Source organism: Plasmodium berghei (assembly GCF_900002375.2).
Source record: "Plasmodium berghei ANKA genome assembly, chromosome: 1".
NCBI classification, from domain to species: domain Eukaryota; phylum Apicomplexa; class Aconoidasida; order Haemosporida; family Plasmodiidae; genus Plasmodium; species Plasmodium berghei.
In genome coordinates, this window is record NC_036159.2 from 95,651 (window position 1) to 110,961 (window position 15,311).

At 22.3% G+C, this 15,311-nt stretch overlaps 3 protein-coding genes across 3 annotated transcripts; 1 reads left to right on the forward strand and 2 right to left on the reverse strand.

The window, feature by feature from the left end:
- Positions 1-1,167: 1,167 nt before the first annotated feature.
- On the reverse strand, positions 1,168-3,873 carry PBANKA_0102200 (trophozoite exported protein 1, putative; the record flags this gene model as incomplete). The annotated part of the gene is made up of 1 exon (XM_034565285.1): positions 1,168-3,873. One exon carries the CDS (start codon positions 3,871-3,873, stop codon positions 1,168-1,170), a length of 2,706 nt encoding a protein of 901 aa, XP_034419622.1.
- Positions 3,874-7,030: 3,157 nt separating this feature from the next.
- On the forward strand, positions 7,031-8,353 carry PBANKA_0102300 (cation/H+ antiporter; the record flags this gene model as incomplete). Its single annotated transcript, XM_034565396.1, has 1 exon — positions 7,031-8,353. The coding sequence occupies one exon, from the start codon at positions 7,031-7,033 to the stop codon at positions 8,351-8,353; it is 1,323 nt and encodes a 440-aa protein (XP_034419623.1).
- Positions 8,354-9,098: 745 nt separating this feature from the next.
- On the reverse strand, positions 9,099-15,013 carry PBANKA_0102400 (AT-rich interactive domain-containing protein, putative; the record flags this gene model as incomplete). Its single annotated transcript, XM_034565507.1, has 3 exons — positions 9,099-9,248; positions 9,363-12,728; positions 13,004-15,013. The coding sequence occupies 3 exons, from the start codon at positions 15,011-15,013 to the stop codon at positions 9,099-9,101; spliced, it is 5,526 nt and encodes a 1,841-aa protein (XP_034419624.1).
- Between the last annotated feature and the right edge of the window lie 298 nt (positions 15,014-15,311).

Below are 15,311 nucleotides of genomic sequence, written 5' to 3' on the forward strand. Positions count from 1 at the left end.
CTTTGGGGTTATTTTTAATTAAATTTTTTTTTGAGCATGTTTAATATTTCCTGGGGTTAATCAAACTCTTAAGTTATTTCTCAATGAATAGAAAGATGGGAATAATATTTATACTTTCGCCAGGAAAAAATTTTAATCAAATTGAAAACAAGTAAATACTTAATAAAATTATTAAATGAACATCTCAATAAGTTCGTCGTTATCTAAAAAAATCGTCAAATAATAAAAATTATTAAATTAATAAAACAATAAAAAAAAAGGAACATTTATTTCACTCTTTGTAAAACCTTGTCTCCAGAATAAACAGTTTTCGCCCCATGCGACCACAAAAAAACGAAAAATAATATAATAAATAAAATAGTAACAAAATGCATATATTTATTTATTTATTCGTGCAATTTAAAGTTACCAAGCAATGATGTAAACTAATAATGTAGGCCATCTTAAATAAAAATAATAACTATTAATAAAAATCACAAAATATATTTGTGGAATGTTCCAAATTTTTTATTTAAAATTTTTTTTTCATGCCAATTAATATCCTAAAACACGCTAACAACGACGATTAAAAATTTTACTATTGAAAATACAAATAGGAAAACAACCTTACAAATTTTTCGTATATATATATATATAACAAATAGTGTTTTGCGCAAACATATATACATGGGCGCAAAGAACAATTACGCCTTGTTCACACTAAAGTATAAACTTGGTTAATTTGCCCATTAATTTATTTTTATTTATAGTTTAAATTAAAAAAATATACAACTTATCTATTCACAAATGATAATATAAAGGGGCAAGAAAGTGGGTATTAAAAAAAAATAATAAACAAAATAAAATATAGTTAAAATGTGAGCCTATATATATACATATATATCGCTTTAACTAAAATTTAAAAGGGAGAATATCAAGAAAATGCTTAAAAAAGTAAAAACGAATAAAAAACGTCTTAAAAAAATGGCTATAAATGTATCATAAAAAATGTTTACAAAGGAGTGTCTATAAATATTATAAAACTTTTGCTATGAATAACAAATTATTTACTGTGCTTATGCGCAGAATAATGAGCTTAAAAAAAATATATCTGCTTTCACAATATTATAACACATATCCAGCATGTGCATTGTTTATGCTATCACGAGAAATAAAATTGACCATAAGTTAATCTAAAAACATTTTTTGCAAATCCTTTTTGTCAAAAGGTATTTTACATTGTGGACACTTTCGATTCCTTGATTTAAGATTATTAAAAATACAAGTTTCACAATATATATGTCCACATTTAATAATAATATAGTTTCTAAAATTTTCCATACAAACACTGCATATTAATCTTCTTCGCAATTCATTGTTTTCTTCTATCAGTAAATTATTATCTTCATTATTTGGTGACAAATTTTTTTTATATTTATTTTTTTCCATAGAGCATAAAGTATTTTGGAGCTTTTTATTTTCTTTATATAAATCATTACATTTTGTAATTAATTTTTTATTACAATTATACAAATTTTTTAATATTCCAGATAATTCTTTTTTTTTTTGAAAAATTGATTCATATTTTTCTTTTAATTTTATAATTATATTCATTTGCTCCTCTTTTGCACTGTCTGATATAACTGCATTTCTTCTAGCATGATAAAATAGTGATAAATATAAATTTGAAAAATTTTTATATTTATCATATGTATCATTTATCAAGGATAATTTTTCTTTATAACTATTTTCGAGCTGTTTTAAATTATTTTCTGCATACTCTTTGCTTACCATATTATTATATTTTTTTAAATATTCCATCTCTTTATTTTTTATTTGTAAAATCATTTCATCAATTTGTTCTTGTTTTTTTTCAAACTCTTTTGTTATTTCTTCAATTTCCTCACTCATAGAATTGTAACTGCTTTTTAAGTTTATTAGTTCATCTTCAACATCTTTTTTTTTTTCTAAAATTTTTCGAATATTTTCATTTTCGCGAAGAAGCTCATTATATTTATCTATATCAACACTTGTTTGATTTTTTAAGTCATCACCAATTGCATTACCATTATTTATATTCACGTTTTTTATCATACATCCTTCTGAACTTAATAAGTCATTTTTCTCCTTTTTTATGATCTCTATTTTCTCTTTTAAATTATTTTCTGACATTTTTAGTGCGTCAATATTACTTTTCATTTTTAAAATTTCATTTTCTTTTTGCTTTAATTGGGTAGTTTGATTGTTTTCAATATTTTTTAACACATTGACTTCATTTTTCATAGCATTTATTTTGTTTTCAATAGTATCTTTATCTAATCTATATGTAACAATCTCTATTTCTAATTCTTTAATTTTATTAACTAATGTTTTTTTATTATTTATTGTTTCATTTAATAAATTATCATATTCTTCATCTTTATCATTTTCCATTCTTAATATCTCCTTTTTTAAAAGAACTATTTCTTTTTCTCTTTCCTTTAATGTATTATAAATGTTCATCGTTTCTTTCACCAAATTTTTAAATGGATCACTTTGTATTATTTTTTCTTTTGTAATTAAATTTTCAAAGTTTAACAAAATTTCTGACTCCACTTTATTACCTATATTATCATTTTCATTTTTTCCTGAATTACCAATCGTGCTATTCATATTTGTAGTATTGCTATTACCATTAATTGTATTTCCTGGTGTGGATAATTGGTTAGCTGCACACAAACTATTACTCTCATTTTTTGCAATCATTCCACTATTAAGTTCGCTCAAAATAGCACTGTTTTCACATAAATTTTCATAACCACAATTAACACATATTATTTTATTTTTAGCTTCGTCAAAATTTTCTAATTTTAATTCGTTTTGCATAATATCCTCAGGCTTTTCAACTTTAACATCCTCAATAATCGTTTTACATATATTTAAATTATATAGCTTAAAAAGTAGAGATGCTTTTTTTTTCTCCAATCTTTCTAATTCTATTTTTATATTATTATATTCATTTTTTGCATTATTATTATTTTTTTTTTCATCTTTATATTTTTCATAATAGACATTTTTTTCATAATTTATTTTTCTTATATATTCTAAATTGCAATCAATATTAATATTTGATTTTAAACAAATAATATTATTTATAAAATTTAATGTTTTTTTTATATTTTCTAAAAATTCAAATTTTATTTTTTCTTCAAAAATTGTTTTGGAATTTTTTTCTCCGTTACATTGTTTTGTGTTGTCTGAACTTTCTCTATCTTCTCCTTTTTCATCCCTTTTTCGCTTTGTATTAGTATATCCTTTTTCTTTATCAGTATTCTTTTCATTTTTTATAAATGGTTTTTCGTGAGCATCCTGCTCATTTATTTTTATTTTTTTATATTTTCCTTTTATATTTTCTATATCGTCTTCTGATAATGATTTAAAAAAATCAGAGTCCTCTTCTTCATCACTTTCATTTCCATCATTTTTATTCACATATTTTAAAAATAAATCATGAACATTTTCTATATTATAATAAGGAGATTCAATCATATTTTCATACTCATCACCACTTTTTTCATCCTTTATTTCTCGTTTTTTACACTCTTTAATATTGTCATTGTTGTTATTATTTTCTTCTTTTACATGTACATTAATACCTTTATCATTATTTATTAAATTTAATAAATCACTGTTAAATATTTTCCATACTACATTGATATTTCTTAAAACACTTTTATAAAACTTCAAATCTTCATTTGCATTATCGATATAATTGTTTTTTTCTTGCAATTCCTTTCGATATAAATTCAAACAATGCTTTAAATTATAAATATTTTCAATGATTATTTCAGTTTTTTCTAGTGGTAATGCCATATAATTGTGCTTATCATATTTATTTCTTTTCTTGTTATTCATTATTTTAATTTAAGTATTGTTAATATATATAATAAATGAAGCTGTAGAACCATACAAAACATGAGGTGTGAAAAAACGATTTATAATAACAAAAAACAAAAAAAATACATCAAAATAAGCAATTATAGATCTATATTTGTGTGGTAGGATGGGATATTTATCCATTCAAAAGCTTAATAAGCCGAACTATCCTATTTTCTGAGTTTGAATATTTACACTTGCATATCATATATAATATATACATGCATATATACATACATACAGAGGTAACTGCATATACAACAGTCATGTATACCCTTGCATATGCATGATACCAAAATAATGGTATATATCAAAATATATAAATATAAATTATATTTTTTTCATAATTACGTTCTTTAAATATAACAAAATAATACTTAATTCATAAGGAAATGAAAACATTTTGATATAACCTAAACATTAATCCTTATAAAAAAACAACTACATTATATAATACCAATTAAAAATATATATTCTATCAAAAATTTCATTTATGCATTATTTACAATCTATTTTTTATTCTCTCATATAAAGGAATAATAACGCACGTATGCATATAAAAAATTATAATAGTTTGTTCCCAAAAAAAAATTAAATATTTTAAAATAAAAATAAATACCATCTGCATGAACTCATTTCCTATAAATTAAAATTGTTAAAATAATTCAATTTAACATATGAAACATTTTTTTTGGAAATGTATCACATTTTCCTGGGTTAAGATATGAATTGAAGGTATTAAATAAAATCCCTTATTTTTTATAATTGGGGGAACAAAAAATTATACCCTATTTAAGTACTATTTATTATTTGGCCAAAATATTAATAATAATATTATTTAATTAATATATTTTTTTACTAACAAAATAAGTGTATTCAAGATTACTTAAAAGTAGTTAGTGATATGAAAATTAATAAGGAACATATTTTTATCGCTATAACAAACTAATTTTTATTAAAATTATTTTAAAAGCAAAATATGTACATTTATTTATGCCACTTTCGATAGTTTTTGTGCTAGGTTTATAATGCGTTTTCATATAACTCTTTTAAAAAAAAAATTTCGAGACTATCCACAATATAAATGTAGAAACTTTCAACATGTAAAATGCTTACAAATATATTTTTTTAAACATTTTTCATATTTTATAGTAGCATAACGTCAGACAAAAATAATAGGAAATAATGTATAATAGAACATACCAGCTTTTCTATCATAAAGTTTTGGATTATTTATATATATATTTTTTTCTTTTAAAATATATTAGTTAAATTAATTATGAGAATAAATCCTTATAATATATTTTATCATATATTTTCCCATATTTTTAATATCGTATAATTCCCTTTCCCCCTTTTTTATGATTATATAGACACCTTTTAAATATATCAATATGTTTTTAAGTGTTTGTGACAAAATATATATTATTTTTAAAGGCATTGTTTGGGATATATATAGTGTGCACGATTTAAATGCTAATTAAAAAAAATAAATTATTTATTATTTTTTTAAAAGGCCAAAACTGTTTCATTCTTCGTATTTTATAAATTTTTTTTGTTAAGAATTTACAATTAAATGGATATTATTTGCATTTTTCATGACATATTTATCCTTTTGTCGATGGAGAATTTCTTTCATATTTTGTCCATTTCTCTTGTCTTTGTATATATTACAAAATATAAGAATATAGCTAATGGCCATTCAAATAATTAAAGCTTTAGCATAAAGATATAATTTTTATAAATACAACTGTTATTAAACAAAAAATATCCAATACAAAATATATACATATATATAATAAGCTAGCATATTTATTTCATACTCCTCTTGTTTGTGAACATAAGAAATAATTCAATTTAATTAAGGTAATTTCTTTTTAAAATAAATTAAAAAAAACGAAATAACAGTTACTATTATCTACGAAAAATAATGAAAACGATATTATCAACTTTGTAGAAGCACACACACATATATATGTACAAAAATGCACAATATTATATTCACAAATAAATTAATATGAATTATCTCTATAACGCCAAACTTTATGTTTTCAACTTAATTTCCCTTTTTAAAAATTATAAAGCAAACATTTTATTTATTAGCATAAAATAAAGTTAAACCTTATTTGGCTGTGCAATTGGAAGTTACATATCTTATAAAAATGCATAGTATGAATATATATACACGTATGTATGCATGTATATATGCAAATTGTAAGCATTCGTGTGTGCTTATTCATTTATATTTTTTTGAAAATATTTTAGTACTGCATTTGCTTATGGTCATTCCCTAATACAAAGAAGAAACATGCATACAGAAATGTGAACATTGGTTAGGGCATATTCACCGAATATATACATATATATTTTTTTACAGTTTTTCTATTTTATACATTTTCATATCTTTTAGTTAATAAATTTAAAACATTGAACAAATTTGATTTTTATAAAAACGTTTGTGTATGTCATTCCACGACTCGAAAAATTAAAAACATTTTGCACATTTTCATCACTGTAAATATGTTTATAGCTATTTACCTATTTATTTTTCTTTTAACATGAAATATTTTATAATTTTTAATTCATTCTCTATTTTTCAAATGTGCATATAAAATGTATCTCAGTATTTATGCCTATGATATATATGCCTGCATGAAAAAATAAATGCTAACCGTATTTATTTTTATTATGTATAATAAAATATTTATCCTTTCATATATCATTAAACTTACATAATAATCATATATATATTGTTTATATAAATATGTATATATTAATAAATTTATAATATAAGCTGTATTTTTGCTACTTCAATTATCAGTAATGATGTTCCCATACTTTTATTTACATTATTACTCTTGTCTGCTGTACTAAACCCATGACACTATAATTCCATTTAGTTATCTACATATATCCGGAGTAAAAAAAAATTTTAATACTAGCGTGTACCACACTATAAATCTTCACGCACACACACAAATATATATATCATCTAATTATAAACCGGGTATATGTATAATATTTCAAATTATATTTTTTTATTCATAAAATAATCATTGGTTTCCCATAGGATTTTATATTAACCCATAATATATTATTTATATCATATGAAACAACTCGAATAGTTCTAAACAAAATGGTTATGGGACGAGTACGTGCAACGTCTTATATAAGACGTACCATTTCGCAGCCACTAAATAAAAACCATCCTGCAGGGAATATACAAAATTCTAGAGGTTTAAATGATACAAATTTAATAGGAAATAAAAATTTACACTTACAATTATTATGCAATGGAAAAGAGCCATACAATGAATGTATTGAGCATTTAGGAAATTATCAAGATTTTGATGAAACCAAACCATTTTATATGCCTAGAAAATCAGACCTTAATTCAATATATAGCATTTTAAATAACAAGTTAAATATACTTTTATTATTTATTCCTATTGGTATATTTAGTTATTTATTAGAAGCTTCAGATATATATATTTTTTTTTTTAATTTCATGGCCTTAATACCTTTATCAGCTTTAATGGGAAACGTAACAGAAGACTTAGCTTTACATACAGGAGAAATTATTGGAGGGCTACTAAATGCAACATTTGGTAATTTGATGGAAATGATATTTTCTATTCAAGCGCTAAAAGCAGGATTAATTAATGTCGTTCAAGGAACATTATTAGGAAGCATATTATCAAATTTACTATTAGTTTTGGGTATGTCATTTTTTGCAGGAGGATTATATCACCATGTTCAAAAGTTTAATGAAAAAGGAGCTACTTGTAGTACATCCTTATTATTATTATCAAGTTTAGCTATAACTATACCTTCAGTATCTTCAGTTACTACTAATAATAATGCGGATGTATTATTAAAAGTTTCAAGAATAACAGCCGTTTTAATATTTATAACATATTGTTTATTTTTATTATTCCAATTATATACACATATATCACTATTTCAAGATAAAGAAATGACTGAAGAAACACCACAATTATCTGTAATCACAGGATCACTTTTTTTAATTATAATAACTTTTCTTGTAAGTGTTCATTCTGAATATCTTATTAATACTGTTGAATCTGTTGTTAGATATTATAATATTTCTGAAAATTTTATTGGAGTTATACTTTTACCTATTGTTGGCAATGCTACAGAACATTTAACAGCTGTTACGGTTGCAATTAAAAATAAAGTTGATTTAACTATGGGAGTAGCTGTTGGATCATCTGCTCAAATTGCTCTTTTTGTTGTACCAATAACAGTTTTATTTGGATGGATTTTAAATAAACCTATGACCTTAGCCTTTTCTCCTTTATCAAGTGTTATATTAGTTATATCAGTTATAGTTACAATGGCAATTGTACAAGATGGTGAAAGTAATTGGCTAGAAGGTGTTTTGCTAATTACTGCTTATCTTATTGTTGGTGTTGTTTTTTGGTTCGATGGTTCATAAATTAATTTAAAATATATACACTATTATTATAAAAATAGCTACATATATCATTCCATCCATTTTTTCGTGAAAAAAATAACAGTATCGCTTATTATATATTTTTTATCACTAATTTTTAGCATTTTGTCACCATGTAATATTTATTCTTTCTTTATATCAAGTAAATTTTCTCACAAATAAGATCAATATCTCAGTTTGGTCCTCTCCTTTATTTTTTATATATTTAACCGTTTATCCATATGCATTGCTTATGTAATATTATATTTATTTCCAAATATTTATAAAATTTGTCCATATTAACTAAGTCTATTGTTAGACATATACATTATCCACTTTCCTATTTTTTTTTTAAATATACACAAATAAACTATTTTTATTTTTACTCAAGTTTTAGCTGACATTCTGTATGATTATATTTCTACACATACAGTACATTTATTACAATATTATTATTTTTTCACATTCTCATTTTTATATTTAGATTATTATTTTAGGTAAATAAACTAAATTTTTTATAAATATTTTTGTAAATATTTTTGTAAATATTTTTGTAAATATTTTTATATATTTAAGTCCGATTAAAGATAAGGATAGGGATGAAAAAAGAAGCAAAACAGTTTGTTCCATAAACAATAAATGCAACAAAACTATTTTATATTTTTAAGGAGGCATAACAAATTTCATCAAAGATATAAATAAATTCGAAATATGAAAAAGCAAAAAAAAGTATACAAAACTTTTAACATCACTTTACTTTTTCTATTTCCACAACCTTTGAGTTATAATATTTCCTACATTTTTGGGGGCTTCTTTTTTGTCTCATAAAATTTCGGAAGTAGTATTCTTTTAGTACTATCCACAAGGACGAGCTGACGTCTGTTCGAATTAGTGCCATCTGAAACGCGAACAAAATGGACAAATCAAAAAATGAAAAAAAATTAATTAACAAAACAAATTATGTACCATGCGTAGATATTATAAATAAACCTTTTATATAGGCATGTCTTACATGAACTAACAATGGAATATAAGGAGATAAAGATTCCCATAAATTGTGGTGAGACGATAAAAATAAAAGTATAGATATTATCGAATGAGCATAAATACTGAGTTTTTGTGTTTCAGGGTTATTGGATGCCATATATTCATATGAATAGTTGCTAGTTGTATTGTATTGGTTTCTATAACGGTTTATTATATTATAACATGTTTTTATATCCTTAACACAATTTGAATTTATTTTGTTTTCCTTAGCATATATAATTAAATTATCATGTAAATAAAATATTTTCTTTTCAACATTAGAAGTATAATGTTCGCTGTTCCTAAATTTTACATCTTTATTATTTAAGTTCCAGTTATTTAAAATATCTTGAACTCTTTTACTATCTACTACCATTTCGTCTATATCATTTATATTAGCACAATTCAAAATACTTTTAAAATAAATAAATTTTTTTAAAAATAAAAAAAGTGTTTTTAAAAATGTTTTCTCTAGTAGTTCATTTCTTTTTCCGCTAATATTATCTTGATCATAATTTTTTGTTCCTTCTCTTTTTTCATTTTTTCTTTCTTTTTCTGTATTTTTATTTGTATTAAATTCACATTTTACTGATCTCTCATTACTAATAGATTCACAAATTTGGAATGAATCATTTGTTATGTTTTCAAATGGACTAGTATTACTACTAACATATTTTGTTTGAACAATTTTTCTTTTTTTGGAATTATTTTTAATATAAATATTATCTTCATTGTTATTTTCTACTTCAATCCCTTTATCGTAGAAAACAGATGAGGCTTCATTCTGAAACTCTCTTTCTATAATAAGTCCCGTTGCCAAATAATCGGGATCATAAGTAACTAACTTATATATTAAACACAAAGAGGTTAAAATCAGATTATGAGACAATGGAATGTCAAAGTGTATATAAATATATAACGGAAAAGAGGATAAACGAAGGAATGAAAAAATATATGATTTAATTGATAGCATGTTATTTCTAATCATTTGAATTATAAATTTCATAAATGTTTCTAAAAATATAAATCCATTATAATTTAAAATACATAAAGGTATATTCACATAAGTATAACAACATTTTACATTTATAATATTATTTAATATCCATGGAATAATAGACACATAAAACAACTTTTTAGGAATTAAATACAATATATGTGCTAATATATTTAATGATAACATTCCAATATTTAAATATTTGTTAACTCTTTTATATATTTTTAATAATATATTTTTTGTAATTCCATGTAAATTTAACAAAATGTCTTTTTCCATTTTTTCTTTCTCTTTACAACAAAAACTTTCGAAATAATTATAATGCTCCTTTAAATATTTATCATCTATTTTTTTATAAATATTATATTTTCTATTATTTTTTCGAAATATTTTTAAAAATAATTTTCTCATTTTTTTTTTATATTTATTTCCATCCATTTCTTTATTATTATTCCCATTTATTTTCACTCCATCCTTTTCTGCAATGTTAACACTTTTCATATTTACATTACCATTATCCTTTTCTTCTTGTCCTCTTCGAATTTCATCTTTCATATTATCATCAAGATTATTTCGATTTTCTCCACATCTTTCATTTCCTCTATTTTCTGAATTTTCATCTTTGCTTACAAATTTAGAAAACGGTTCTATATTTATTTTTCCGCAGTTAATAGATTCATTTTTATTGTCTTTTCCAAAATCATCTTTATGCATCTCATCATTTTTTTTTGGCTTATTATTTTTTCGATTTTCTTGATTTGAAAATAAATAAAATTTGTTATCCGAAGAAAAATGGGCAACAATTTTCATTTTGTTCATTTTTTCTAAATACTGTGATGGAAAAAAAATATATTTTAACGAAATATTTGTCCCCAACTCCTTATTTATTATATCGATACAAATAAACATATTAATATATACATTTTCAATAACCTTTTCATGATATATTATATTTTCAAAATTTTTTAAAAATATTGTTTCAAATATACTAAGAAATTTACTTAAATAAAAATAATGTATTAATTTATATTTCGTTTCTTTTCTTTTTTTTTTAATAAATAATTTTTTCATATCCTTATACATTTCATTTTGTAGATTTTTGTATATTTCTCTAACTTCCTTCTTATTTTTATTTACCTTATTTGTCTCCTTAGAATTGTCTATACTACTCCTATTGTTATTATTCAAATTCGTGGAATCAATTTTTAACGCACATTTTTCGGATTCATTTTCTGTCCCAGTTTTATTATTCTTAATATTTAAAATTTCTACATTATTACCCCAGTTTTCAGTATCATCACATGGCAATTTTGGCAAATGATTTTCCTCACAATCTTCTGTACAAACATTATCTCCTTCACTATTTTTTATATCATATTTTTTAGTTTTATTTCCTTCTTTTATTTCGGAATCAATTAATTTCCAACTATCTTGACCATCAACTTTATTATAACTAGGTTTATACAAACTATATCTATTTTTTTCAAACTCAGACTTTTCATATTCATTCATATTGTTATTATTTTTATAATATAATATATCTTTACTATTATTTACTGTAATATTCCCTCCACTTTTCAACGAGGAAAATAAATTTATATCAGTATTTATGCAACTATTCATACTACAAATCGATGATGACACATCTGATGAACTTACATCATAAAAATCATTTTTTGGAATTTGATTATTTAACAATTCTTCTTTTTTCAAAATATTTTTATTTTCTTCATTCAAAGGTGTAAGCATAGTGTCCATTTCATTTTTATTTTTCGATACATTCCAATTTTCGGCTGTTTTTTTATTTTTATCTATATCACAAACATGTTCATTATCTTTTTCTTTATAATTTGCTGACATATTGAAAAAATGCAAATTATATTTACTAATTTGAAACATATTATTCAGTATATACAAAATGATAAAAACAAAGTCAACGGAGCTCTTTTTTGTTAAAATATTTTTCACATATTTTTTATCTTTATAAAAATAGCTACAATTCAAATCGTGTCTATCTTTATTTCTTAGAATCATATTCATATTTTCTATGTCTGTACTATGGACACTACTGCAATAATAGGAACTTGTTGATGAGTCTGTATTGTTACGAATATTTTCAGCACATACTTCATTTTTTTCATCAAAATTTTTATTTATTTTTTTTCGTTTATCCTTTTGTTCAGTCCATTTCTCTCCTAGCTCATATATTCGCTTAATTTTTTTTTTTTTTTCTATACAATATTCATAGTAAGATAAATGCAAATCGAGCATTTCCCTTATTTCTATTTTTTTGTTTAAAAATAAAATGTTAGCTAAAATATTGTTATTGTTCAATCTAGGGTTTTTTTCATTTCTCTACAAAAAAGGAAAAAGTCAATAACACACCAAAAATATATGTAACAATATTATTTCACACTTAAGTTAAGAACATATAAAATAAATCAAAAGTTTTATATAAAAAAAATATACTACAATAAAAAACAAAAATTAAGAAAACTTATGAGTCATATTTTATTTCCCTCTATATAAATTTCCATAATCCCATAAAATAAGTTTCATTTTTATAAAAAAAAATTGCATAATTGTGTATACTTCTACCTATTCATTTATCCATTTTTTTATATCCTTACCTTTTCTGATTCACATTTTTCACCTTCAATTTTCTTCTTTTTCGAATTTGCCATATTAGAGCTGTCTTTCAGAGTTTGCTCCAAAATATATTGACTACTGTCACTTTTCATATTTGAAATTATATTTCTTTCTCTTTTTTCGATTGATTTGTTTCTTAATAAACTATCTTTAAAAAAAAACATCAAAATATATACTGATCGTTTTTTACTATTAAATCCATCGTAGAATATTTTAAGTATATCTTCTAACACATGCAAAAGTGACCATATAACAATACGAGTTTGTTTTTTTGAAATTATATTTTCCATTTTTGATATTGAATAAAGTATATTTAGGCATAATATAAAATCACCAACATTTTCTTTTCTTTTATATAATCCCAATAGTAATCTATATATATCTATACATTTTTCATTTTCAATTTTAGACAAAATCATATCTTTATTATTTTCGAAATTATATTTATGGTTATCTGTTTCTTTCACATTATTTGTAATATTTTTCCCTTGTTCATAAATTACATTTACACCATTCTTCAAATCGTTTATATTATTCTCATAACTTTCATTGTTCATGTAATTTCCAATATTATCAACATAAAGATTATTATTTAAAAGCCCACCATTTAAGTTGTTATAATTATTACCGATATTATTATTTTTAGAATTTTCATTTAAAAATCCATAATTCATATATCCTACATTTGTCGGGAAGGTATTATTTCCTATACTAATAATTGGAGAATCATTATATTCACTATAATTATTTTCGTTTAGAAACTTCAATGTTGAACAGTTAGCATCAACAAAATTATTATTAATATAGGATATTCCTATATAATTACTATTTTCACATTTACTAATATAATTTTCATTTTTTATATGACTATTAAAAATAGAACTATTATTAAAATTGGAGGAATATATATTATTGTTGTAATCGGAATTTCCTATATATCTATTGTCACCATAATTAGTTATATTTAAATAATTCATGTAATTTAAATTATTTTGATAATTATTTATCGTATTATATGTAAAATTATAACAAGACATGTTATTTATATTCACAAAATTTTCATTATTAATTATTTGATCTTCTATTTCTTTGTTATTATTATTATTATTATTTATTTTTCCTTTTTTCACTTGTATATCATCGCTATATCTACCTATCTCTTCATTATTTTGAATGTTATCAATTTCAATCCCTCGAACGATATCATTATTATTACCATTATTAATTTCCACTCCAATATTATTGCAATTTCTAAAAATAGTATTTCTTCGGTTTTTCTTATATTTTCCTTCATTTTTTCGACTCTCTTTAGTATAGCTATCATGATATACTTCTTTTTTTGCTTTACAATTTACCTCTATATTGTTATTAAGATTATTATTAGTGGGATAATTCAAAGTAGACATTTCATTTTCAATATTAATTTTATTTTTATCAATAGTTAAACCGTTTTCTACCCTAAATATTTCATCTTTAACAAAAAAAGAATCTTTATTAACTCCATCAAAACGAGAACCATCAATTATTATATTTGTATTACTTTTCCCACTATTTGGAACACTCCTTTTATTATTGATCCCTTTAGAAGATATTGCTATATTATTTCCGTTGCTATTTACTACTGATTTCTTTTTATTTTTTACATCAATATTATTTATTCCAACACGACACCTATATTTTTTTGTTAATATTTTCCCTTTTTTTAAATTATCATGTATCCTTTCAAATTCTCTAAGATAATTTAAATAATACTCTTTAATATTTTTTATTTCTATTAATCTAATATTTTTTTCTTTATTTATTAGCCCAAACTCTTTTCCAATTTTTAACCATTTCGCATTTCGACTTACACACGAATATCCACCATGTTTTAACACACTTAAATATAAATCATATAACCATATATCTTTTCCTTCCAACAAATAAGGAATCTCATTTATGTTTCCACCATAATATTCTTCATATTTTCTATAAAATTCTTCTTTTTCCATTGTATATGTACGAAAAAATATCATATATAGTTTATATAGATACTTCAATTAATAATAATTATATATTCATGAACTATATATAATTCACATTTTTACAAACTAGTTTACATTAATTCCAATAACTAAGCACATATATTATCCATATAAACATCTGTTTTTCATAAATCCTGAAGAAAAATAAAATTTTTATTTTCAAAAAAAAGTACAGAAGAATATAATAAAACATAAGCACCATATATACACATTTATTTCAACCCTTCTATTCTTTCACAAACTTAAAAAAATTATATAATAACAA